We start from the raw sequence: 24,758 nt of genomic DNA on the forward strand, positions 1-24,758 counted from the left end.
GGTTTTAAAAAAAAAAAAAAATTAGATTTTAAAACGTCCCTGTTCTTTCCACATTTAAAGTATATAAGAATATGTATGCCTTTTTGATGTAAATATTGATGAACTTGTTAGGATTTGCTTCTGGGTTTGGTGCTCTACTCATAGCCTCAAAATTAAACTTCTCATCTTTGGTGTCCGTGATGAGCCTTTCCCTCCTGCAAGCCCTCTCCTTCCATTATTCTGACCCAGTTTCAGTTTCAGGAAAACCACCTGAAAGGTCTCACACAGAGAAGTTGAGGCAGCTCAGTGAGGTTTCATGAGCATCCAGGGAGATCGTGTCTCATTTAATTAAACCCTCTTCTACATGCTCAACGGAAATAAGTGTCATACTACAAAATCTTTCAGTAAAAGAAGATCAGCTGTATCTGTATGACAGAAGTGGAATTTAAAATGACTTGCCACCTGAAAAGAAAGATGATACCAAAGAGATCTATGGAAAGACTGTTCCTAGTGTTGAACAGAGAAGGGGAACTATTAGGACAAACATCAGGATAAACAAATCGTAAGTTAGATGCTGTTAGAGGGAATGGTGTTCAAGAGTGCTGTTAAATTGTGCTGAACAGCAACAAAAATCCATGCCTCCACAAAGAATTTGAAAACAAGAATAGCTGTCTCAAAACCAAGTCCTCGTCTTTTTGAGGAGAAGACTTAGAGAAGAAATTGGGGAAGGGAAAGAGCAAATGGGGGGCTGCTTTTTTTTTTTCTTTTTTTAGGATTGTAGGACTTTTGTTTATAACTTAATATCTTTTTTTTTTTTTGTTTTTAAACCTTTGGAGCTGAAAGGAGGGAAGGCAGGTGAGATGGATTTGAGAGTAGAAATCCATCAGTATTGAAACTCCTGCAAACATCCTACACTGGCAGATTGATTAACTGTCCAGTCTGTGCCAAAGCACGTGACTAGCATTGACAAAGCCAGCGCCCCGAAAGGGGATGCAGACAAATCTGACCCTCCTGGCGCCACAGACATTGGGAATGAATGAGCGAGGGAGTGAGTGATGGGGTCTCCCGGCTTCCCTCCAGCCCCAGGCCTGTGACCCTGCAGGAGTCCTGCGGGTGCAGCTGGAGAGTCTTCCTACTGTGAGTTTGTAGCGTATCGTGAGATGTCATTAAACCAAAAGCAATTAAGTGGGCAGATTTTTAGACCCTGAAGGATCATTATGTTTATAATTAGAGATTTTGAGTTAAAGTTCCCTGAGATCTTTGCAGCACAGGTCACTGAAGGGCATTCTCTCTTGGAAAATACAGTTTCTTCTCCTTCCTGTGGCTGCCTGGGTTAAGTGTCGTTCATTAATGCCAATAAACTAAGCCTCAGTCAGAAAAGCAGCCCATGCCATCGTCCTTTTCCTTCCCTAATGACGTTTGTAATTTGAAAGCAAGTCGTTTTGAAGGCCTCTCTATATTCAGATGCTTCAGAAAACTTCAAGCTTGTTTTACTCAAATCATATATAATTGCAGCCACCCCTGAGATTTTGGACTGGAGATCACTAATGTAATTTCTTTCATTTGTGCAAGAAAAGTATGAAAAATGCTATGCAAATACTGACTGGATCAAGCTCGCCAAACTGTGGGAAATGAAATGGGTTGCTAGGATTTGGTGTAAGCCTGTCGAAATGGAGGTGATTCGGGGCATATCCAAAGCAGACTTGAAGAAATTTAACTTGATGTCCCTATAGAATATAGGCACCCTAGATTAAGTGAAATCCATTCAGGGAGAGACATTTTTGCCTTCCTGTTGAAGTTCATTATTTCTCTGGTATGTTTAATTAACACAGTCTCTGTAGGAGCATGACCGTCTTCCACGCGGCAAAGCTTGCTTGATGCCCACAGCCATCGGAGTGTTTTGCATGTTTCTGCCTGGGTTGTGGGTTCTTATTCCCCCAGAAAGCAAGCCAGGCTCTAAAGCCGACCCGGTAAAGAGATTAAGCCGGTCAATTTACATTATACTCTTATTGGAGTGCTCCCTCCTGTATTCCTTCTTGCTTATGATCGCAATAATAGAGGGAAGATGAAAAGAAAACCTGTAAATATTTTGCTGTCTGGCTTGTGTATGTGGCACTGCTTTCTGTAAGTGTGTTTTTCCTCCTAGCTCTCTACCATTCTTGCAACAAATGGAAGAAGAAAAATGATGCTGTGAAACCTCAAACATGGTATAGGAAGTTCCTGAGAAAGTGCAGCACCGATTATTACTTTCTCATTCCTCTAAACAGTTATCAACCCTTCTCAAACTTCATGACCCTTTCTGAATTAAGTGACGTTTAGAACCATTTTTGCAGCTCAAATTTAGACACTCGACTTGCTGATATTAGAAGTGTTGATGTAAGGCCTACTTGTAATATAAACCAGGAACACTATGCATTTGACCTCAGTCTTAATTAGCCCAAGTTTGTTTTGACATACAGAGCTCCCAGGGCATTGCACCGTGTAAAGGAGACTGCAGAAAAGCTGCTTGTGTTGTATTGCAGCTCTGTGCAGATTTTGGAGCTAAGCAGATATTTTTTCCTTAAGGCAACGTTGACACGATTTGTACAACCGTTACTAGGAGTTGCTTAGTATGCTGAGGTTGTAACATACACATAAAAGCCAATTAATGATAGATCTTGCCAAGTTGTGCATTTGCTGTTATTTACTGTGGTTTCTGTAGACTACTTACTCTCCCGAAATCATTTCAGAAATGTGAAAGAAAATAAAGATAGGTAAAAAGGGAAATTGCCTCTTCCGTACACTGGAATCTGGCACTGAGTTGGGCAAACTTTCCCATTGCTGTGAACCTCCTCCATATTCCATAAATTCCTACCTCCTCTTCTCTGTTTGTGGAGTTAAGTGCTTAAGATCAGGCAGGATGTTAGAATGTGTTTTCTAGTAAGTGCTCATTACTGGTCATTACTGCACCCTAGTAGCTGTTCACAGGGTTCTTTCTTCTTCTTGTCCCTTTAAACTCTAAGAAGCTGGAAAAGGCTCTCCCATGCCGTAACTTTTATTGCTGCACACCTCTTCTATAAATGGAGGAAGTAATCATTGCACTTGCTGTATTTTTATATTTTTGAGCTAAGCCTCTTTTGCAAAGCATAGCCTGATTTTATGACTGGCACAGTCTATATCATTGCAAGTGTAAATGATTAGAGATTCTGAAGCATGTGTTGGGACTCTTCAGCAGCTGGAAACCCAAAAAGAGAATAGAAAAAAGCAAAGAATTGAGACTTTGAAGAACAAAGTGGTGTGCGTTTTAAGCAAATATTAAGCTCCAAACATATACTGAGGGCATGAAGGTCTCTAGTATTTCAGAAGGGATTTAGGGCCTCACAGTTGCTTCTGATGATGACTCTTAAGCTTTTAAATTATTTTAGTGCTTTTGGAAGTTTTACTCCAAGCGTCAGTCCTTCAGACAACTTCCGTGTAAAAATAGTAGTTTGCAAGGTTGAGATTTCAAGTTAAGGATGTAGTTTATGTGGAAGTTATACATTGTAAATTTACATCTCCCGTGAGGCTGAAGGACTGCGAGCAACAGCACATATGCAGATTTTCTGCGTGCCTGCCCAGGGAAGCCTGCGAGAGAGAGGGGACAGACAGATACCTGTGCTGGAAGGCCCAGTGGCATCTGCGCGTGGAGGACCTGTTCCGTCTTCCAACCTCCAGTGGAGTTCTGTGCATTAAATGCTCTGAAAATAAAGGCATGTTTGTCAGATAGCAAGGTTTTCAATTGGTGGTTAAACAAAGGAAAACCCCCATACAAAGCTTTTAGGCTGTTTTAAAATAATTCTGGATGAACCAAAAATTGCTGCGGTCCTACCTGAGTAAGTAAATGAGGTGAATACTTGGTATTCTATGTGAATGCCAGTGTCCATGGTTTTTGTTTTGATTCTTTTTGGAACTTCTTTCTATTGATACAAGCAAGAACCAAGATGTGTTTTTAGTACTCTTTTTTTTGTTATTATAGCATTTACTCACACAGATCTTTTGGCAAAGCGCAGTTAGACCAATCTCACTTACTAATGGTGCAGTCGGTGCAGATGTGGGGAAGGCATCTTAACATTGCATATTCTACTTCTATTTAAATTCAAGAGAAGGTACTGTTGTTATAGTGTATTTTAAGCTATTTATTTAACTGTAGCACACAAATTTATTATGCAAGCCCTTAAGAGAGTACAAATAAACTTGAAGGACCAAGCTTAGGCACAAGGAGTCAAATTTTCAAAGGGCTGAATCAAATTTCAGCATGTTCGTCAAAGCAGAATTTTTAGAGTGATGCTAAGGGTTTTGTTTCTCGGCACTTTTGACACTTAATCCATTTCTATAGAGCAGGTAGAAATAGCTTTTTTTTTTTTTTTAAATTCTTCTGAACAGCCCATCTGAGATACCAATGAATGATTAAGTAATTACAGATCTCACAACATATGACTACAGTTATCTTGAGAACTATTGGTCTTTGCTTTTTATCCCCCTTTTGTGCAAAAAGAAAAAAAAAAAAAGTCCCTGTGTTTCTGTGCTGTGCTAAAGCAGTGCAGGGCATGTTAATGGCAGCAGATGACTTGCTTTAAACACCTACAGAAGAGCCCGTAAGGGGTAGCTGAGCCTGCGGTCTGTAGCGGGGCCTCCTGCTGTCATTGAGATGTTCTTTAAATTGTCAGGCCCAAATGCCTGGGGTAGAACGACTCTTTTACAGCTACTTTGCCAAAATAAATGCAGAAGCCAGCAGGAAACATCTCAGTTAAGGGACTATTTCATATGCTTGCTCTTTCCGATGTACTTTCTTTTTGTTTTGGGGAGGGTTGGCTTTCCAGTTTAGCTTCCTGATTCGGCTCAACTTGGCCGGCTGAGGACTAAGCTTTGCAGACCTCAGTGAGCACTTGGAAAGTTTAGCGTCCAAGTCCGTCTGAACCATCTCTTTTTCACGGAGCGTCACTGCCCCGGGAAGTCACGGCCACAGAAGGCAAGATTGAGAGCGAGACCGTCTCTGAGGTAGCTCAGGTTAATTTGGGAAATGCTTAGAAGGGCAGGGAAGCGCTTTTGCAAGAGGCTGCAGTGTCAGTCGACAGGCGCTGATGAGGGGGTGGGATGTGATGTGCTCCTGGCTGAACTCCTGCTGTCAGTCCCTGAAAAAGCTGTAGCTGCTTTGCACAGGTGCTTTCCAAGCAGCTTTCGGTGAGCAGATGAAGTCTTAGAGAAGGCGGAAGCTTTCAGGGACCTGGTTTCCCCCTGGTGGTTGCAGGGCCTGGCGAAGGCCTCTGTTCTCTGGCAGTGAGGAGCGCTGTCCAGCACGGGGGAGCAGCCTCCCAAAATCATCTGGGTGCTGAGGGATTTACCCGTGCTTTTTCTTATGGTCTTCCTTCCAGTGAGTTTCTAGAAAGTTAAGTGGATTGAGAGGAGGTCATTAACGATTCACGTTTAGGTTTACCCTTGCCATCTCTTCCCACTTCCTCTTACTCAATTTCTTGTGCTTTTCTTACTTATATTTGCTGTTTTTGGATTACCGTGGTGGAGAGATTAATTGATCTGGAGAGCTGGAGATGCTCTTGTGAGAAACAGATGTTTGACAGCCGTAATCCCTTGGTACCTGATTGGTGAAGACAAATAGTACTATCACGTTATTTTTTTTTTTTTTTCCCCAGGGTAGGAGGATTGGGGTGATGTGGAGGAAAGAGGAGGGCTGGCAAGGAGAACTCCATTGTTCTGCACGCGCATATTCTTACTTGTTTGTTCTTTTCTTTGAAGTGCTGTTTTTGACCCCCTCTTGGAGTAGAATCACATAGCACTCTCCCAAATTATGCATCTGTTAAGATTGCAACATTACCCTGCAAACAGGTAATGCGTTTTGGAAATGTTTTGCAAAGTTGCCATCTGGATAGTTGTATGATAGGTACCTAGTTGCTGGTCTTTTGATTAATATGATGTTCTTGTGCCGATTAGCGGAGCGACAGCTCGTACATCTTGTGCTCCGTGTGCCGGCTACCCCCCCCCCCCCAAGCCCTGCTGGCACGCAGGAGGGTGCGATCGGAGCAGTTCATTGCTTGGGGTAGCCTGTGCTGAGGCTGGAGAAAGCTGGAATGCAGCAGCCCAACCAGGACTCTGTTACCTGCCTCAGCGGTGGCCAAGGTAGCTGTTAGTCAGCAGCTAAATAGCACTGATGGAAAACTGAAGCTGTTTCTGGTTGCGTACAGATCATGTCTGCATGGAAAACATGTAGTTTTGAAATGTCTGAACGTGTCACTTTGGACCATTTAGTAGTATTGGGAGTCATTTGGTTTTGTCAGGATATCTGTGTGGTAATGGTAAGCTTGCACTGGATCAGCTTTCTGCTGGATGCGAGATAAGATATTTGTGGAGTTTGAAAGCAGTGTTTTGCCACAGCGTAATAAAATTTCAGTTAGTATAGATGGTTTCAAGAGCCGGAGCTTTGCCTGGAACAACTCAAGCTTGCAGGATGGAAGCAGCACGGCTTTGTTGGCATGCCAGTAGCACAACACGCTACAAAACCTATTGACGTAGCTCAGTGTTGTCCTGTGTGAGCTTTCTACCTGTATTGACCGCAGCAAAAGAGGAAATAACTTACAACTTAATGTGAACGCTAAGATATTTGCAAAGTAATTTGAATGTGGGTAACGCATATGCGCTATTATGTATTAGTACTGTGCAGTTTGTTAAGCAATGGCATACAATGAAATACAGAATGTTTATTCTGAAATGTGGAGCTGCTTCTAGCAGCATGGCTCTCTCATCTGAGAAGGAAAGAGATGCTCCTGAATTCTTTGATACAGCTCATGATTTTATTTTTCCAGGCAAAATTAGACTGACTTTGATAAAAGTGAAATAGAGATGGAGAGCATTATATGTTTGCCTTGCTACAGTGTGACGCCTAATTCAAGAAAATAATTTTTTACGCTATTAAATATTTAATTCATTGTTAGACCAGTTGTTGTTTCTCTTGTAAAGATTTTTGCTCTCTTTTGCAAGAGAAGGTGTTTAGAAAGGGAGTTGAAGGGTTTGGTTTTTCGGTCTAGCGAAAATAGGACCATCGGGGCGAACGACGTTGGATTTGCTCGTCTGCAGGCTGGTGCTCTATACTGCAGCTGCAGAAACAGCAGACTGAGATTTCTGTATTCCTCTGTGATTTGACTTGTCTCCACCAAAAATAGAACATTCTTTAGAAAGACGATTTAATATAGCAAATAAAGCAGGTATATTTTTTCCTTTTTCAGTTATTAATCATTTATATATTTTTTTAAAAGCGGCAAGATTGCCCTTGGGTGTTTTGGTCGTAGGTCACTATGGTTTGCAATCCAGTATAGATTTGATTGTGGCTAGATACAGGACAAAAAAGAGAGCCTGGGGCATTAATAAATCATTCAGTCCACTGTGGTTATGCACAGTAGTTTGGATCAGCGTAGTGCTAAAAGGCTAGCAATCTGACTTTCGACGAGCAAAAAGTTTTAAAGAACCTCAGATCCCTCCTTTTGGCCTTGAAAAAGTAAGCGATGAAGATTAAATCTGTTTGACAGGTTTTTTTTTTTTTTTTTGAGATGATTAAAAAAAGCTCTGAAGTCTGGATGGCCGTTCAAGAGGTTCAGCACGTACAACATCCTTTCACATTTTCAATGAAAAATGGATACTCCACTAATCATCAACAAAACAGACATTTTTTCTGGTCAGTTTGGCACACTATATCTAAATTTTGATGCTTGTGTATACTTTAGAGGACCAGAGGAATATTTAATAAAAAGCCAGGACTTTATATATCCCCCAAAATTTTGGAAGTGTCAGATCTTTAGGGACATTTATGTTTCTGCACTGGGCTGTATATTGAGCTCAGGTGAACTTTCCCGCTGAAACCATTTTTTGATTGAAAAAAAAAAAAAAAACCATAGTGGAGTTGTAAATGATATTTCTCACAATTTTTTTTTTTCTGCTTTCCATAGCAAACTTGCATGACTTATGTTACTGAAGTATTTAACATAGAAAATGCTGTTACAGTGTCCCCCCCTGGGAAAAGCAGTTTTGTCCCTCACAGCGTTTTACTCCCAAATTGCCTTGCTCTGCAGTAGGCTGCGCTCCCAGGGTGAGATGTTTCCAACTACTGAACCCTTTGGAAAACGGGCAAATGCAGTGTTTTACCATGAGGCCCCACTGGATGATGTTGGGGAAAGAGCTAAATGAACCAAGGTTGCACGGTGAGAGGATGGCTGTAGTGGTTAGAGCAGAAGTGGGTGGCTTCCCAGCAGGGATGAGGTGGAGAGCTGGGGTGGGTGCCAGCGGGCGCTGCCGGGGCGCGGTGCTGACGCTGCAGCACGGGTGTTGCGAGCGACGGCACGGGCGGAGCGCTTGGCGTGCTCCTGTCCGTGGCTGCCAGGCGTGTTTGCCGTGGTGCAGGTCTGCATTAGTTAAGGCCTGCAGTTTTTGAGCCTCTAGCTTATTTCTTTGCATTGCAGCCTGCTGTGTGGTGTGGATGCGTTAACTTGGTCATCTTTGCTGCAGTGTTTTGAATAGGCACGCCCGTGGCTCTTCCCATGTTTTACCAGCTTAAGCTCCTTCGGACGTGTGCAAGGTGTACGCCGGGGCACAATGCCCGCCGCTTCAGACTTGCGGCAGGAGGTGTTTTGCGGCTGTTGGAGGCCGCGTGGAAGTGTCTCCTGTGGTGTTTTCCCATACCCTCCAAAAACACTTCCTGATCTTGCTCTTCTGTAGTGCAGTGGAAATTGGGTTAGTTGTAGTTCAAATACAAAGGAGTAGGTCATAAACAGTCTGTGAGAGGTGGAGCAAGTCCTTTAAAACTGTTTAATTGAAGGAAATGATCTAAATGCCTAAGAAAGGATAGACTGGATATGAAAGAGATTTTTTGAACAAAATGCACACTATTAAGCTGAGAGCGGCTTAATGTTGTGCTAATGAAAATAATTTTGAGATGCTTTATATATACCTTTAAGAGCACTGAACGTTACCTTTATTTAAACAGAAAACTTGGAACTGTATCCTGAAAACTTAGAAATTACATCTGGTGTTTTAAAATCAGATATATTTTCTTACATTATTTCATGCCTGTATTATTTCTATTCCAATTAATTTCTTTTGTTTTACGTCTTGCCCTTAGAAACGTGAAGGGGGAAGCAATCTGTATGAGCAAGAATATCCGTGTACTGTAGCTGGAACCGATAATGCTATTGTAATGTAAAACAGTCCTGTCTTCATAATGTCAGAGGTAAACACTTTATCCTTTCGGTGGTGGAGGCTCTCGGCGCACGCCCACTTAGCCGCTCAGGAAGTGGCGGGGGGGTGGGGGGTGGAGCGCTGTTGGCCACTGCACGTTAGGCACTTCGGTTTAGCAGAAGAGGACGTTGCTGGTGCTTGATAAATGAGAATCAAAATGCATTTACATGAGGGACCCAAATGGTGCTTTTCAAAGTATGATAAAGGAAATAGCAATATATCACTATGTACAGCTAGTCCTGAATGATAGATTTGGTGTCCTGTTGCATTGGACTGCAGGCTTCTTCACTGCACGCGTACGTGCAGCCTTGGCTTATCTGTAACTTTTATGTTGACTTAAAAGTAGGTGCCAAGTTCAGTGGTGACCTGGTAACTGGACAGCCCTCTGTGGCAACTGCAGCACTTCGGACCCATGGGGCAGAGAGAGATGCTGCTGTTCGTTACAGAGTAACGCTGCGGGATCCTGTCCCTTTCACTTTTCAGTGAGTTTTCATCTTCTTATTGCAATCAGTTCAATAGTTTTCATAGTTGATGGTGCAGTGGATTGTAAGAAGTGTATGTTATTTATTGTGAATTTGCATTTTTGATTTTCAAGAGAAGAGTGACATTACAATGCCCTTTCTGCGTGGCGTTTAACACACAGAAAAGGGGGTGTTTAAGAACCAGAAGGTGGGGAGAATGCAATGATTAGATACGTCTTCAAAGGAAAGTACGGATGGGCCTGAGTTGCGGCTGCCTGTGCTGACTCTGGGATCGCAGTTGTTGGCTTGATTGGGTTCTTCGTTGACATGATTGTGTCTTGTCTCCGAACCGAAAAATCGGCTTGAGCAACCCAGTGCCGTGTTTTGCAACAGAGAGTAAAGGGACTGTTTGAGAGCACAGTGTCTCTCCGTGTAAATGTCTCACTGTGAGGCAATTGCCTGATGTGTGAAAATACATACTGTTTGTACTAGCAAGTGATGTGACCCGCATAATTGAAGCCGACCTTCAGAACCTTAAAGGAAAAGATGTGGTGTTGGTGAGGGAAAGAGAGAGAATTCTAAGTCGGGCGGCATACCGATCTTTCAAGTAGGGTGGCAAAAGGCTGTGCTGAGGAGGAGCTGTATGGACATCTGTATGGACGGCTGGTCATCAGCCTGGTTCTCACAACAGCCACTGGGGGGTGGTGGTGGTGGTGGTGTGTGTGTGGTGGGAAATAAGTCGGTAGAAGTGTTTGAGAAGGAGTGGACAGCGAGGCGCTGATTTCCTAATGACACTTAGCATTTCATGTCAGCTTGTGTGTAAGAACTTACTTCTTGACCCTTAAAAAAAACTGCTTGATACCATATCTGTTTTCTTTAGGCAAAGCAGCAAGGTGTGGCGGGTTGGTTGATGTAAATAGCTTTGTTACTTTCTCTTCCCTTCCCACCCTCCTCTTCAAAAGGTTCTTCTGTGGTATTTTTGGAAATATATAAAAGGATTCAGTTAAGACGTTCATATTGACCAGTGGTGAACGAAAGAAGGCCTAATCTATTTGAAGTCGATAGAAGAACTAATTTTGACTGCAGTAGGCTTTAAATCAGTCCAAAAGTAGTAAAATAGGTGTTTTTCAATACCTTACTCAGCTAATCTATTAAAATAGGGTTTTGAATGAATAGAGGAAAAAAAAACATTTTGCCTGTGGTTTTCAAATGATAAAGGAAGTTGAAGATAAACCTAAGCTCCACTTCCTACAAGAGAGAAGTGAAGCTGGCATGCCTTTGTAGGAGCATGGTAAGGGGAGAAAGTAGCTGACTGGACTCTTTTCTTGGCAGACTGAGTCTAAAGAATCACACCATACCTGGATTTTTTTCCCCCAGATAAAAATAGTCATTCGCAGGAAAGCCTGCAAATTTGTTTGTAATCTACTACTGTCTCAACAATAGCATTTCCTTAAATCTGCCCAATGACTTAGGTAGCAGCCTGGAGTTCTCAGCTGCTCTTTTTATTTATTTTCTCCTAAGGTCTTGAGAGGCTACTGTAGATGTGAAATTATTACAAGAAAAGTGATGTGATGGTGAATAATTTTGTGTGATTACCGTAACTTTTCCATTGGATCTGCATTTTTTCTGAATTCATTTAGCTGTTCAGAGGACATGGAAACAGCTTTTGAGTTAGATGCTGCAGCATGTCTAACAGAGTCTGCTTGTGGTATTCCCCGTCTTAGGAAAAATAATGACTAATACAGTAGTCAAGAGTAGTCAACATAGAGTACGTATAAATCTGCAGTCTCTAAACAGTTGAAGTATTTTCATTACGCATGTTATTACTTCTGTTCATTCCGGAATTCAGCACTGTTGAAAGAGCAAGCAATTACCTACCACTCTGTATGTATTCCCTGTTGAGCTCTCATAAGTATATTTTGTAAAGGGATTCACCTTACTGTCTTCTGAGTCTTTTATGCTGCTATCATCAGTGATGACTCTCTCACTCTTTTTTAATACACATACGCGCACAGAGCGAGTATAGAGTCGTAGTTTTAATTGACTTGTATAATTTTTTTCTTCTAGGGAAAAAGAGGGAAGGGGGGAATTCACGGTTCATAAAAATGAGATAATACTAGTTGGGAGGGAGAAATGCTATGCCAGCTCTTCTCTGTACTTCCACCAGTGCTCTGTGATCTCATCTTCCTGATTTCTTGCTTGACCTCTTCTTGAGCTAGCTTGTCTGTCGTATTTTAAAAAGGGATTTTCACTGTGCATTGCAAGCTGCTTCCCACTGTGTTGTGGCTCAGTGATACAAAGGTTGACAAAAGTGCAGCCGCTCACTTCTCCTAATTCTTTGACATTGGCGTAATGATCACTTGAGCTGTGGGATCCTGGTGATTGATCTTGTCAGGCCAAAGTACGACTGGCATCGGCTTGATCATAGTCTAGTATCTCCCTTTATTAAATTTTCTCTGTTATAAGTAACTTTAAAATGCCAACAAAATTTCATTATTGTTAGCAGATCTCCATATTAACACAGTAGGTTTGGCGCTCTCTGTGAGCGTATTGCTCACTGAGATAGCTCTTCCCTATTTCTTTTCAGTGTGGACAGCCCAGAGTACAGCTTTCTTATAGCCTTGGAGTTTCAGCACTTTACAAACACTGAACTTGTTCTTGCAGCATCCCACAGATAGGTAAGAGGTGTGATATTTCCAATATGGAGATGCAAATCTGAGGATGTGATGAGGATGCTTGTCTGAAATCGTGAAGAAAAAAGGTGGTGGAGGTTGGTGTAAAAATGTATGTTTTGGATCGCAGACTAGCCCTTTTCTGAGGAAAAAGGGGAGGCTGAGGTTTTGGCAGGAGCGTAAGAGACTGGTGAGGTTGTTTTAAATCACACCTTTGTATTTCAGTCAAATGGAAAGTGTTGTGTGTGGTTTTTTTTTTTTTTTTAAACTTTCCATTATATTACTGGAATACCTTTATGATCAGAGACTGTCCTGACATAGACGATGTGACTATCCCGTTATCAGAAAACTTGCATCATCCCTTAGTATTTCTGTATTGGAAAAAATTCTCAGCTGATATTGATGAACCTTTCAGGAGAGAAAAGAGAAAAAAGAGCGCTATACTCGGTGTCAGCCCTAGTGAGTTGCAGCTTGAAGAGCAAAGCGTGGAGGGATCTCGGCGCCGAGAGCCCCTGGATGAAAAGGCTATCCTCTCTAGCTGTGTGGACCATCTGCATAATTCACCTGTTCTTACTGGAAATTGGACTTCTGCAAGTGGCTGCATGTGCCTTAAATAATGGTATTTTAAGAGCCCCAGCTACTTTAAATATGGAACTGAGCTGCTGTGCTGCCGGGTGTGGAATAGTTTCTGTTCCTCCCGATACACTAATTATGGATGACGGTAATTTGAAACCAACTTCTGTCATACAAGACTGACAGACTTTTTTGTTCTCTTTCTCCTCTGGCTTCATGTTGCTAGCCAGCAGAAGCTTTAATCATCCCTTTCTGTCCTTATCTGCCCTGCAGGAGAACAGTTGTAAAAAATACTCCATTCTTCCAAACCAGTTTCTCATTCAAAGGGACCTAATAGTGGACAGATGGCCGAATGCTGGAAAATAAAACATGACAGAAAAGGAAATGTTTCCTCTGCCAAATACCTCTGCAGCTCGCTGGGGGAGGAGGAGGGAGTATTTAATTCCCATATCTTAACTGGAAAGAATCTGCCAGATTTTCATTTTGTTTGGGTCAGATTCTCTGCCCAGCGCAAGGTTTGGGGCATTATCTTCTTTATCTCTTTCATCTCTTGGAGTGCTTAGCAGGGCATTCTGATGAAAACGTGCCCTAGGTGTGTTCTTTGAGTTCGAGCTGCAGACACACGAATGAAAAATGACAGATGGGGCCATTTGTGTGAAATCCATCTGCTATGACAAGATTCCTTAGGGCAGTCATTGCAGGCTTGCTGGAAGCAGCCACGCAGCGCAGATTTCCAGCCAGTTTATGCTTCCATCATTTTCCTGTTAATTTAAGATTTGTAAAATTTCTGAAAACCAGTACCTTTGGCTGAAGCTCTTGTAGCTTTGTGAGGATGAGACATCCCTCCTAATTTGTGGCTTGAACTGCCTAGGAACATTTCTTCAGATAATTTTCTTAGAAAATTGGGAAAAAAATTCAATGTCAAAATGTACTAAAAATTAAAAAAAAAACCTTGCATTTATAGAAGTGCTTAAATTAACTAAAAGTTCTCCTAAAAATGTTCTTTTATGAGTAACTTTGAGATTGTGTAGGGTCATTACGTGCCTTGATTTAGATGTGATTATGGACTTTGCTTAAGGGATCAGGAAGGATTTTTTTTTCCCCCCCCCCTCCCTTGCTTTATCCATAATAAAGGCAGAGAGGCGGAGCAAGGTCTCTGGTGTCAAAAAGGGTTTAGACTTTTTCTGAAAACTGACTATATAGTTCAACACAGGGTATAGGTGGGAACACACTGTAACAGTTTTAGTAAAGCATCCTGATGCCCACCAGGTGTATTTTGATTCCTCGGAGTTAAAGTATAATATATGTCACCTAGGATTGGCAAGGACGTTTTCTCCTAGGTCCGCTTAGTGCAGAATCTGCTGGAGTTTTGTCCCTGCCTCCCATAGCACCCACAGTCTGAGTAACACGGTGGTGTTGATGCCACGGTGCCCCTGACGCGCAGTGTGGCAGCGCGATGGTGGTGCTGAGCTGCTCTGCCGGCTTCGTGCCCCACCTCGCAGCTGGCGCTGGTTGCCTCTTCCTGTTAGGTCTGAGGGCCTGGACGGCATCGAGGCTGCTGGGCAATGGCGTTCATGCGGAGTGTGAACTTTGCAGAGCTTTCTGTTGAGAGACGTTTGGAAAATAGCGCAGCACGACCACTGGCTGCAGCGGCTGGGACTTGCTGGTGCTTTTCGGCCTTGTGCTGCGCCCCGGTCGGCTGGAGTCTCGGCTCACAAAGAGACAGTTTCTCACCACAGCCTTGAGTGGAATGAAATGATGAGGGGGAAAAAAAAGAAAAATCCCCGTCACTGGTTCTCTGAAGGAATAAAAAAAACAGTCATACAGGGCAAAACTGCAAAGAACCAGTCCCTGCCAGTGGTTCGGTCTCTTCCCACTTGGAGGATATACCACTGTTGGCTTGCTTCTTGATTTTGTTTTTTTCAGGGCACCTGATTTACCGTTAATTTCCCCAGGGAAATTTGGAGGATGGATGTTGAGACGGTGCTGGAAGAGCAGCTCTCCTCTGGCACTTGAGTGACGCAACCTCAAGTACTATTATGCTAGAGAAGAGCTTGCTTTGGCTCAGGAGAAGCATGTACATACTGCTCCCCTCTCTATATGCCTTTCTTGCTTTTGCTCCAAATACACGTGGGACGAAATCTCCAAAACTCCATCGTTCACATATTAATAATGTCATTTCTTACCTAGATTCAAGAGTCTCTGTAATCATTTTGATCCCAGGTGGCTGATACCTGCACAGAGAAGAACTCATTTCTTACTTGGCAGTGAACGCGGTCTTTGATTCAAGTGAGCCTGCTTGGTTGTTCCTTATTGCTCCTGATCTTTGATAGTTCACGTCTGTGGATGAAATTCACAGAAGAGGAGCCACTAGGCTGTGAGTTGGTGGAAGATCAGAGCAGGTCACTGTGGAAATACAGATAAGAATTTATTTGGGACTCAGGCACGGTCCGCAGGCAGGCAGTCTGCACCTATCTTACTGAAGGAGAGCAGCACAGTTTTCAGATGAGAAATCCTCCTCAAAGCATTTATGGTTAATATTAAGGAAGCTGGTTAAAGAACTGTAATTTTGCCTGCATTTACTCATTACTCCGTGGTAAATCTTCATTTGGCTCTATAAGAAACATTCTTCGTTTTAGTATATTCATTTAGGAAAATCAGTGAGTTATTTAATAAGCAGTTTTCATATACTGAAACATTCTTTGCATTCTTCTTTGTTCTCCCAGCACTTAGGGAAGCGTGTTGCAGCGTAATCAGCTTCCCAGTGGATTCTAGCATGAAAACAAATCTTGCTTTAATTTAACCAACTTGCGAGGCAGTGCAAGGAAATTAAATTACCTGTTTGCAAACACAGCCTCCTTTCTCGGGAAAAACATTTTTAATATCACTTTCAATTTTCTTGTAACTCTTTCCATTGTCAGTTTTTAACTGTTGTGGTTGATCCATTAAACAAGAGCGTAGGCAGGTGGGCAATAACTCAGACTTTGTCAGCGGTAGATTTTACTGCTTTGGGATTTTTAGCAAATAGTGTTTTTTTTTTGGTGGCTATTCTAGACTGGGGGCTCAAGAAGGGGGGGGATGGTGTTAAAGTGTAGCTCACTCATCCATGAGGTAAATCTGAGTGCAGTGGTTATGGGGGGGGGAGGGGGGAGAGCTATCAATGTCACGTACGCTTTCAGTTGTGGGTGGGCCTGGAAAACTGTGCTATCGGTATGTGTCTTTCACATGTCCAAAGCTTTCCAAATATGCATTGAATTTGAATATTCCGTGTTTTGATTGCTTTGTTCTGCAGTTCACCAGACCTGTGATGCTGTTTTTGCGTTATGCCAGTGTTAGCCTTCTGGCTCCTATAGAAAAAGAGTTCTCTTGAAGTTACGCACCCTTATAGAGTGCGTAAAACCTTTTTTTGCAGAAAAAATTTATCCTTGTCTTAGAAGGAAGCACTGAAATTGTTGCCTAAGAAAAGGTTAGAGTTTTTTTGCCTTGTGCTGCACTTTATCAGCAACCCAGATTCATTGAATCCAAAAATTTTTAGGAAGGTATGCCAGCATTGACGAGACTGTCGTCAAGAGAGGTTTCTCAGGTCTCTGATGAAAGTGATAATACGAAGGAGAGATCTCTTTCAGCAAAGCCGGCAGAGGTTAAACCACTGGAGTTTAACATGAAGCCTTGAAATGTCTTGGCTTTGTTGTACTATAAAATGGAAAATATTTTTGAATTCTCAGTTTTCCGAAGCCAGGAAGCTTTTCCTTTGCAATCTTTATATCGTGCTTGTTTCATATGCTGCCTCTGCAAGAACTGGTTTCGGCAGACCCCCTGTAGCTATCGAGGAGAATAAGGGCCCCCTCTCTCCGCTGCTGTTGGTGTGCTCTAAGGGCTGCTCAGGCTGTTGCCTAGTGCGAAAGGGAAGGGCCTGGTTTCTGTGGCGTTCCCCTCTCTGTACAGCAGTCAGTGAAACATGGAGGAGGCAAACTAGTCTCCATGGAGGACAGGGCAAGCGGTACCTCAGACATGAGTAAGGGAAATCTGTCGCCTCAGACAGAGGGCTTCTCTGAAAGACGGTGCCTTGTGGATCTTCCATTGGGATGACGTACACATGGGTCGTCCTTTATTTTGGATGGCTGCTCTTAGATACAGGGTGTCCCAGAGCACCAAATGTTTGCAGCTTTGCTCTCTAGGCATCAAGTCATAGTAATATGAACATGAGAACGTACTCATACCGAGTGGGAAGCACCTGGGATGGTGAAAGGAGCTCTTAGAGCCTTGGTTCCCAGCCAGTCTTGGCAAGGGAACATGTCTTCAGTTTGTAATATAGCCAAAAAAAAAAAGAAGTTATGCGCTAGAATTAAGGAATGGGGATTTGAGAGGAAGGTCCTTCTCTTCCCGAAGCGTGATTAACTAAAGGATTTGTAATTAAAGGTAGGTTCTGGGGACATGTGCATGTACTAGCTATACCGGAGGAGCTAAGGTGGTTGTAGAAATGGGCAATATAGACCACTGGTATTAAGCCGGTTATAAAATTGTAACTGACCACGTTCAGTGTTACCTCAAGTTAATGCATGGATGTTTTGTTAAGATAACTTACTACCACAATCTTTTTCAGTTTTCCATCTTGCAGCTTATGTTAAGAAAAATTGCATATATATATATGGTAAATATTTATGTTCTTATTTTTTGTATGAAGAAAGAAGGAAACTTGTTTTATTGTACAGTTGAGAGAATATTAAGAGTTCCCAGCTTGTGTTTGTGCAGTAGCCACAGTCTCAGCTGGTGCGCTGGAGGCTGACCTGGGGGCTAAAGACCCAAGTCTCTGCAGCGTGATTTTTAAAAAGCCTGTAGATGCAGGTGGGACCAATCCATCACACTCTTCAGACTGAATCCAAGCGGGGCGTGCGGACAGGGAGGAAAGGGCACAACACACAACTCTAAAGAAATAATTCAGTGATGTGTTTTTATCAATAGTAAAGCTTCAGAAAGCTCTTGTCTCGGGTAGAAACTTCCTGCCCCTGCATTTCTTTTTCTTTTTCTTTTTCTTTTTCTTTTTCTTTTTCTTTTTCTTTTTCTTTTTCTTTTTCTTTTTCTTTTTCTTTTTCTTTTTCTTTTTCTTTTTCTTTTTCTTTTTCTTTTTCTTTTTCTTTTTCTTTTTCTTTTTTTCCCCTGTGCTCCTTGTACTGCAGGGTTACTGGCACACTCAATGCTGAACTCATTTTCTGGTTTTTTTTCTGGCCAACTCGCATATGTCGCATGTATATTTACGCATATGTCTGTTTTTCTTAGGCTCTCCAGCCCATGTTGTTGTCCTCTTCTTTCTTTCTTTCTTTCTTTCTTTATTTATTTATTTTTTTTTTCCAAACCAAGGTTTTTGGATCTTAAAGTCATTTTAGTGAACTCTTGACAGCATGATTCTGTAAATAGTGGCATGGCACAGGGATGGGTCACTGTTCTCCATTCTGTGAATGGGGAAGATGCAGGTAAACATGGGGTAGATTTAATCACAGTTGACGCCACTCTGCTTTAGGAGTCGTAATAATTAACTGCAACTATGACTAATTGAATAATCAAATGGATAACTCAATCCATTACTAAAGGTGATTTCAATAATAAGGTTAGCTTATTTGTGGGAGGACAAGAGCTTCCTTTTTAAGAATAAATCCTATTTTTTGTGAACCTTCTCAGGTAATCTCATTCCCTCCCTCTCCCCCCACCCCCTTATATAAATTAGATTTTACAGCATTTATGATCATCTTTTATATTAGTACAACCTAAGGATCGTGCCTAGTATGACAAGGTCAGTGTAGCGAGACTGACGCATTGAAGAGAGAACTGAAGTAACCAGTGCATAGACTGACATAACGTATAGCAAGTATTAATTTGTAGCAATCAAGTGTTTCGGTGTTTAATTTACTGTTTGCCAGCTGCAGGTCTGTAATAGATTCACCATGTGTTTTTAAGACCAGCTGGTGTAAAGGATTGCAAATAATGCTTCTGTATTTACTCTTGATGGGAGTAGAGCTCCCTCAGAAAAGCTTTCCTTATGCAGTTGGTAGTTTGGTAGTTTACATGGCAGATAATCTATGCAGATGCCGATCCAGCAAATTCATCTATCTTGATATATGGAAAAGTTGCAGGAAAAAGAAACAGATGTGTGCCCAAAAGTCAATTAACTCTTGTTAAAGACTTGAGACTGGAATGCTCAGTGCTGAGTCTGGTGTATACCCTTTGGCCAGCTCTGTTTAAGCATTCATCCATTTTTCTTGATTGCAACAAGTGCATGTTGTATAAACCCTAGATGAGACCAAATGTTCTCCTTTTTGCCCCAAAATACTGCTATTTTGACAGCTCAGTTAGGAATGCATAATAGAGACGGGAATTTTCTGTTGTTCCTGCTATTCTTCTACTTAGCATGGAGCCGACATGCAAAATGCTACTTTTAAGATAAGAAATCTAGAATGTCAGTATTTTCTATTACTGTGGATATTTGGAATCGAATGCTTTCACGTTTATTAATTAATTTAAAATTGAGCGGGATCTCTATGGTAATTTCAGTAGAAGGTAGATGCCGTGGTCGTCTTTTCTTCCAGATGAATTCTTTCCTAACTTAAAAAGGGATTATCAGTAGATCTTTTTGTCAGTTCAGCATTTCATTCTACTTCAATTACATTTTCTAAAGAAAGACCTCCCATAGAGGCTGATGAAACCTAACGCTGGCAGACCATTATTCTCCCCTCTCAACTTCTATAGAGAAGTTCCTGCAAAGGCTTTAATTGCTTTAATTTCTCTGTCATTCACACATTTCAAAGAAGATTTTATAGTAAGCTTATTGGAGATAATAGTATTTATTTGTTTGTGTGTTGCATAATCTTCAAATCAGTCTTGAAAGCAGAGACTCTGACTGTGAATACGTAAAGTATATATCCATGCGACTGTCACGATACACATGAAGAGCAATTTGATCTTATTTCTCCGTCTCAAAGCCAAGTCCGGGGAAAGAAAGGACTAATACTCCCAGCCAGAACTGATTACATATAACTCTTCAATGCACAGTGCTATCTAGACACCTTTTCTTCTTTGTATAGGGGGATGGGGTTGGACTTCAGCAGGAGCCAACTGAGGAGTTGGAAATACCACCACCAAAAGGCAAGTCTGTGTCCGTGGCACCGAGTGAGAGGGCAAGTCCTTTATCTCCTGGCTGAGCGAGGGTTACAGACTCGCCCATGAGCCTTGTTAGTTTTATTCACTATATGTATATGGTGTATATGTGAGGGATTTTATCCCTCTCCTCGTTGTCACCTCTGCGCACTTCCATGCCATGCTAGCTACCGTTCTGCTTTTCACTTCGGTGGTATGTCTTCACATTGTCTGTTGCTTTTTGAGCTAGCAGTTGCTACACGTTATTAAGGTAAATGATATCATAACTGACAACTTAATAGGTGTTTTCCTCTCTAGTGACATAGCTCTACCTCTTTTCGTGTTGGTAAAATGAATACACGTGGACAAGTCTTTTCTCTATACTTTCTAATCTTAACCTATCCTAGAAAATAACAATAATAATAACCACCACTGTCGCTGTTACTGCAGATAGTAAGATAATTAGTTTATCTGCACCTTAACATACCCTCACATTCCCTAACGCCGAGCAAGGCTAGCAGTCATGTTTTAATTGATAGCTTAGTGTTTTGCCCTCTTATTTCCTCTCACTTGTCTTCCTGGAAGGATAACTTTGCAGAAGTTTTTTCATTTGCTTAAGTGATGTCCCCAGAAGCATGTATATGCCCAGGAATCTTTCTGAGATGTATACTTTTTTTTTTTTTTTTTTTAACGTTAGAGAACCATAAAATACCCTTTTCCTGGGCACATAGCAGTTCCACAGAACTGCCTTCTTGCAGCTTTCCCCTCAAGAATGGGATGAATTTGGCCTGCCTAATGAAAGTAAAGAGGTATTTTTATTGTCAATTTTAAATACGGACTTCACGGTCCTAACTTTGCCAGAAGTTATGCTAGTGTTTAAATTCTTATAATGAAGAAGCTCCTCTAAAACCAGCCAGATGTGAAGGTGGAAGATGGGGCAAAAACCCCCTGCAGACTTGCAAGTTGATTCAGGGCAGTTCTGCTGTTTGTTTGTCTGGCAAGTAATCTTGAGACTCCCCGTCACAAAGGGGAGGATAATGGTTTCTCCTCACAACTGGTGGGTAGGTTGAAAGTTTTAGATACTGGGGGGGATATCCAAGTATTGAAGTGAGTCAAATGGCAGACTTCTGGGCTGCTCAACTTCTAGTGTATGTATGTTATCTACTGTATTTTTTTTTTCAGTTGTTATTAATAAAAAGCGATATTCAGCTTCTTCCAGCAGAACAGATTGGATGCACCTGCAAATTGTGTTTAACAAACAGAAGTCTAAATTGAGAGAGGAGAGAAGAAAAAAGCTATTTTCCTTTGGGGACTGTTCAGTACTTGCTATAATATGCTAGGAAGGTTACTTACCTGTAAGTTAGTGTGTCATGGCATCTCCATTTTGTTCCTCTAAAGATGAAGTCCTGTGGCTCCGCAGCTCCTAGTAGCACGCCTGCTATGTCTTCCTAAGAAAAGTTTTGCCATACTTGAATTGATAAAGAAAATGTTGCAGTAATCAATTGCGATGGATTAACATTTAATAATTTTACTACACAATAAAATGCTGCTGTGGAGTCTGTTTGGAGGTTGCACATAAGCTTGAGACCAGAGTGTGGGGAGCCGGGGGCAAGTTGAAAGAGTGCACAAAGTGCCGTGCCAGTTCTTTGGAGCTGGTTTTGAGAGTGGACTTGCCAAAATTTAGGACTCCAACACTTTTCATTTCATCCAAACTATTTGTATCATACCACTTAAGCATCAGCCATCGGGCTTTTCATGTTTAGAATCTGGGGACGTGTAGATTAATGCCTTGAGAACACCTGCAAGCAGTTAAAGAGCCTTAAAAACTTGGCAGTTGGTTACCTCTGCCAGTTGCAATGGCCGCCTCTGCCTGCACCCGGCAAAGGGCTGTAAGGGACCTGAGGTTTTCTTTTACTGCAAATGCTATTTTCTTGTTGTGCAGAATGTCCTGTTTGAGGACACGGACCTATCTGAAGACTGAGACCGTGTAAACAGCTACAAATCCCGTTTCAGAGCTAGGCTTGATGTGCTGAGTACTATGCTGTAGACAAGTCCAGGTTAGGAGATGTGTTTGGCCTGTTCCCTGGGATCGCGGTTTCTGGTGGGCGATCCTCCCCCTTGCTCTGCAGGTCCTCAGCCCATACTTGTCCTGTCCCTGCCAGAACAGGGACCGTGAAAGTTGGGGCACCTCAAGTCATTTCTTTTTGAGCTCATGAATTGCGCAATGTAGTCTCAGGACTGCAGTGTATCCTTAATTATCATCACATTTAAAAGCATAATTTTGCTTAAAAGTGCGGTCATATTGTTCGCTCCAGTATTTTTCATGGGAATGGTTATTGTGTGAGGCCTCCAGTGCACGCTTGGTGTAGGACAGCTCTGATGATTTAACTGTGCTCCAAGAAATGCCTTACAAATGGGTACAAATGAAGGGATGAGAGGAAGACCTTGAAAATGGTCTGTTTGGTCTGGGTATGGTCCCCAGGAGCAATTGCTGTTCCACGTGCAGGTTAATCGAGGTAGACATTTTAAAAGCATAAAAACGTGCTCATAACTATTGCCTAGCCATGTTCTTCTTTCAGTGTATCCAGAATATGCTTCTGCCCAGTCCATCTGAATGTTCACCCTCCCTCGGCAAGGAATACATTTGCATTGATATCTTGCGGCCATTATGTAAAACCATGCCAAGCCTGATGCAAAAAAAGGAGTAAGTGAAAATATTGATTAAAAGAAGTAATAAAGAGAATAAGGTAAGTATCCTGGGATCAATATCAGAAATAGTCCAGGATAGATAAATACAAAATTGAAATATGTACAGGGAAAAGGTTTACTGTCTTTACCATGAAAATGTTACACAGGCAATACTAAAGGGAAAAAAAAAAAGAATTCTTACTAGATTTTTAACTTGCTGCACGATAGTTCGGTGTAAGTGCTAATAATTAATGGCAAAGCTCAGTGATGGTGCACAGTACGATCAATCCTTTGAGACTCACTACACTAATAATACTTTGGATAACTTGATGCAGAGGTCTCCATTTGGAAGGAGGGATCAATCTCCGGCTGTATGCGTTTCGTGTGTCCCAGCCTCTCTGCTCGCAAAACGTTCTCCCGAATGACATTGCGCATCCTTTTGATATCCTCGGGATCTCAGCGCTGTCTCAGCCCTGTGTCATCAGTCATAATCTCTTGTCTAAAAAAAGATTTTTATTTTAACCTTGTTTAGTTCAGAAGAAAACCCCGTTGCTCGTTTTGGTTAGTGCTAATGCTTAGGCTGTTTGCAGGGGGTAGTTTCAAACCACTGCACATCATAAATGTTCATGCTGATTAGAACTTGTATTTTTCATAATGATCCAGTAATGTAGTGATAATGCAAGTAATAGCCCATACCTAATGATTTCGTGTCCAAGGACTAAAAGAATTAGTGTAATATATTTAGTGCCAAGCGCTGAGGAAGAAATGTGAAGTTGTTGCATTCGCTTTGCGCGCTCGTACTAGGTGTGCGGACGTTGTTTGTCCAGCTGCCGAAGGAAGGGCTAGTAACAAGCCATTGAGGCTACCTGGTTTCTGAGTCTGCTCTGTCCTGAGGAGAGAGCAGCTGAGCCTGGGTTCTCGCTGGGGCCGGGGGCTGCATGTGGAACAAGGGGGCATTCTGGCATGAAAGTGTACTGCACAGACTGCATACGTGGGGCCACGATTCGTGCGTACTCTGTTTCTCGTTGAGGCTTCCGCGGTAGATGGTGCAGGTTGGCACATAGGATCAAGTCAGGAGTGGTGTCAGGAGCTGAGAAAACACAGAAGTTGAATTTGCAAATTAATTTAGAAGTGGAGTCCTGGGGTCTTATTGGGATTAATTCCCCCAAGGACTTCTCACTCCTATCTCAAAGGAGCTTTCCTGATCCTCATTAAGCAATGATGCTTGTACAGAACAGCGGTTTCGCAAGCACTATAGCCAGGAGAAGGTAGCAGTCCTGCCGCTCGTCTTCTCTCCTCTCAGCCAGCTGCTCGTTGCTCTCATCCCACAGCTCGCCCTTGCGTTCATGAGACTGTGACTCGTGGGGTGGTAGCAGTCTTCCTGCTTTCCGTGGAGAAGGTTTTCCAATGAACCTGACCAAAAACTTCCTAAAAAAGGGTTTAGAAATAAATACCATGTCAAAATCATTTGACACTGAGATTATTTTCTGATCGTCCTTTTATTTTTTTTAACAACTAATGTTGATGGCATAACGTTGTACATGGGAAGAACTGTGTGTTGCCCCAGTTGCGTCACGTCAGTTGAAGTCACATCAAAGAAGCGCCGTTTTGAATATTTCAGAATTTCCATTCCGTCAAATCATCAAGTCAGGATGACTCTGTTTTTATTCAAAAAATATCAGAATTTGTTTTCCCACTTAGTTCTACTTAACAAAGATAGATATCAAAATAGTGACTAAGAAATAACCCAGCAAATAGGGCAAAATTCCCTACAATGCGATCTGAAAAATAGTCGCCAAGTCACATTTTAGCAAGTGAAAAGCTATCTAAAACACAAGCATAGAAATTAGAGTAGAAAACAAGGTTGGGACTAGACAGTGCAAGAATTTTATTTAAAGCCTGAGGCACTTATAAGAAGAAACACGTGCCTTGAAGCTGTGGTCCAGCGAAAAAGAATGAATAAGACTCTTGAGTAGCGGGCCTTTGTCCAAAATCGCTAACC

General features: G+C 42.0%; 1 protein-coding gene across 8 annotated transcripts in view; it reads left to right on the plus strand.

The window, feature by feature from the left end:
* CLSTN2 (calsyntenin 2) overlaps positions 1 to 24,758 on the plus strand; it is a 595,520-nt gene that overhangs the window by 322,863 nt on the left and 247,899 nt on the right. The window contains exon 1 of one of the 8 annotated variants that reach the window (XM_068954004.1): positions 9,700 to 9,716. The exons of the other annotated variants lie outside the window; for them this stretch is intronic. Within the exon in view, the coding sequence (XP_068810105.1) occupies position 9,716 (1 nt within the window). The 5' untranslated portion in view covers positions 9,700 to 9,715. Of the gene's footprint in view, positions 1 to 9,699; positions 9,717 to 24,758 lie in introns of those variants that run through there. 8 annotated transcript variants of the gene reach the window in all.

The sequence above is a fragment of the Struthio camelus genome, chromosome 9 (genome assembly GCF_040807025.1).
Source record: "Struthio camelus isolate bStrCam1 chromosome 9, bStrCam1.hap1, whole genome shotgun sequence".
NCBI classification, from domain to species: domain Eukaryota; kingdom Metazoa; phylum Chordata; class Aves; order Struthioniformes; family Struthionidae; genus Struthio; species Struthio camelus.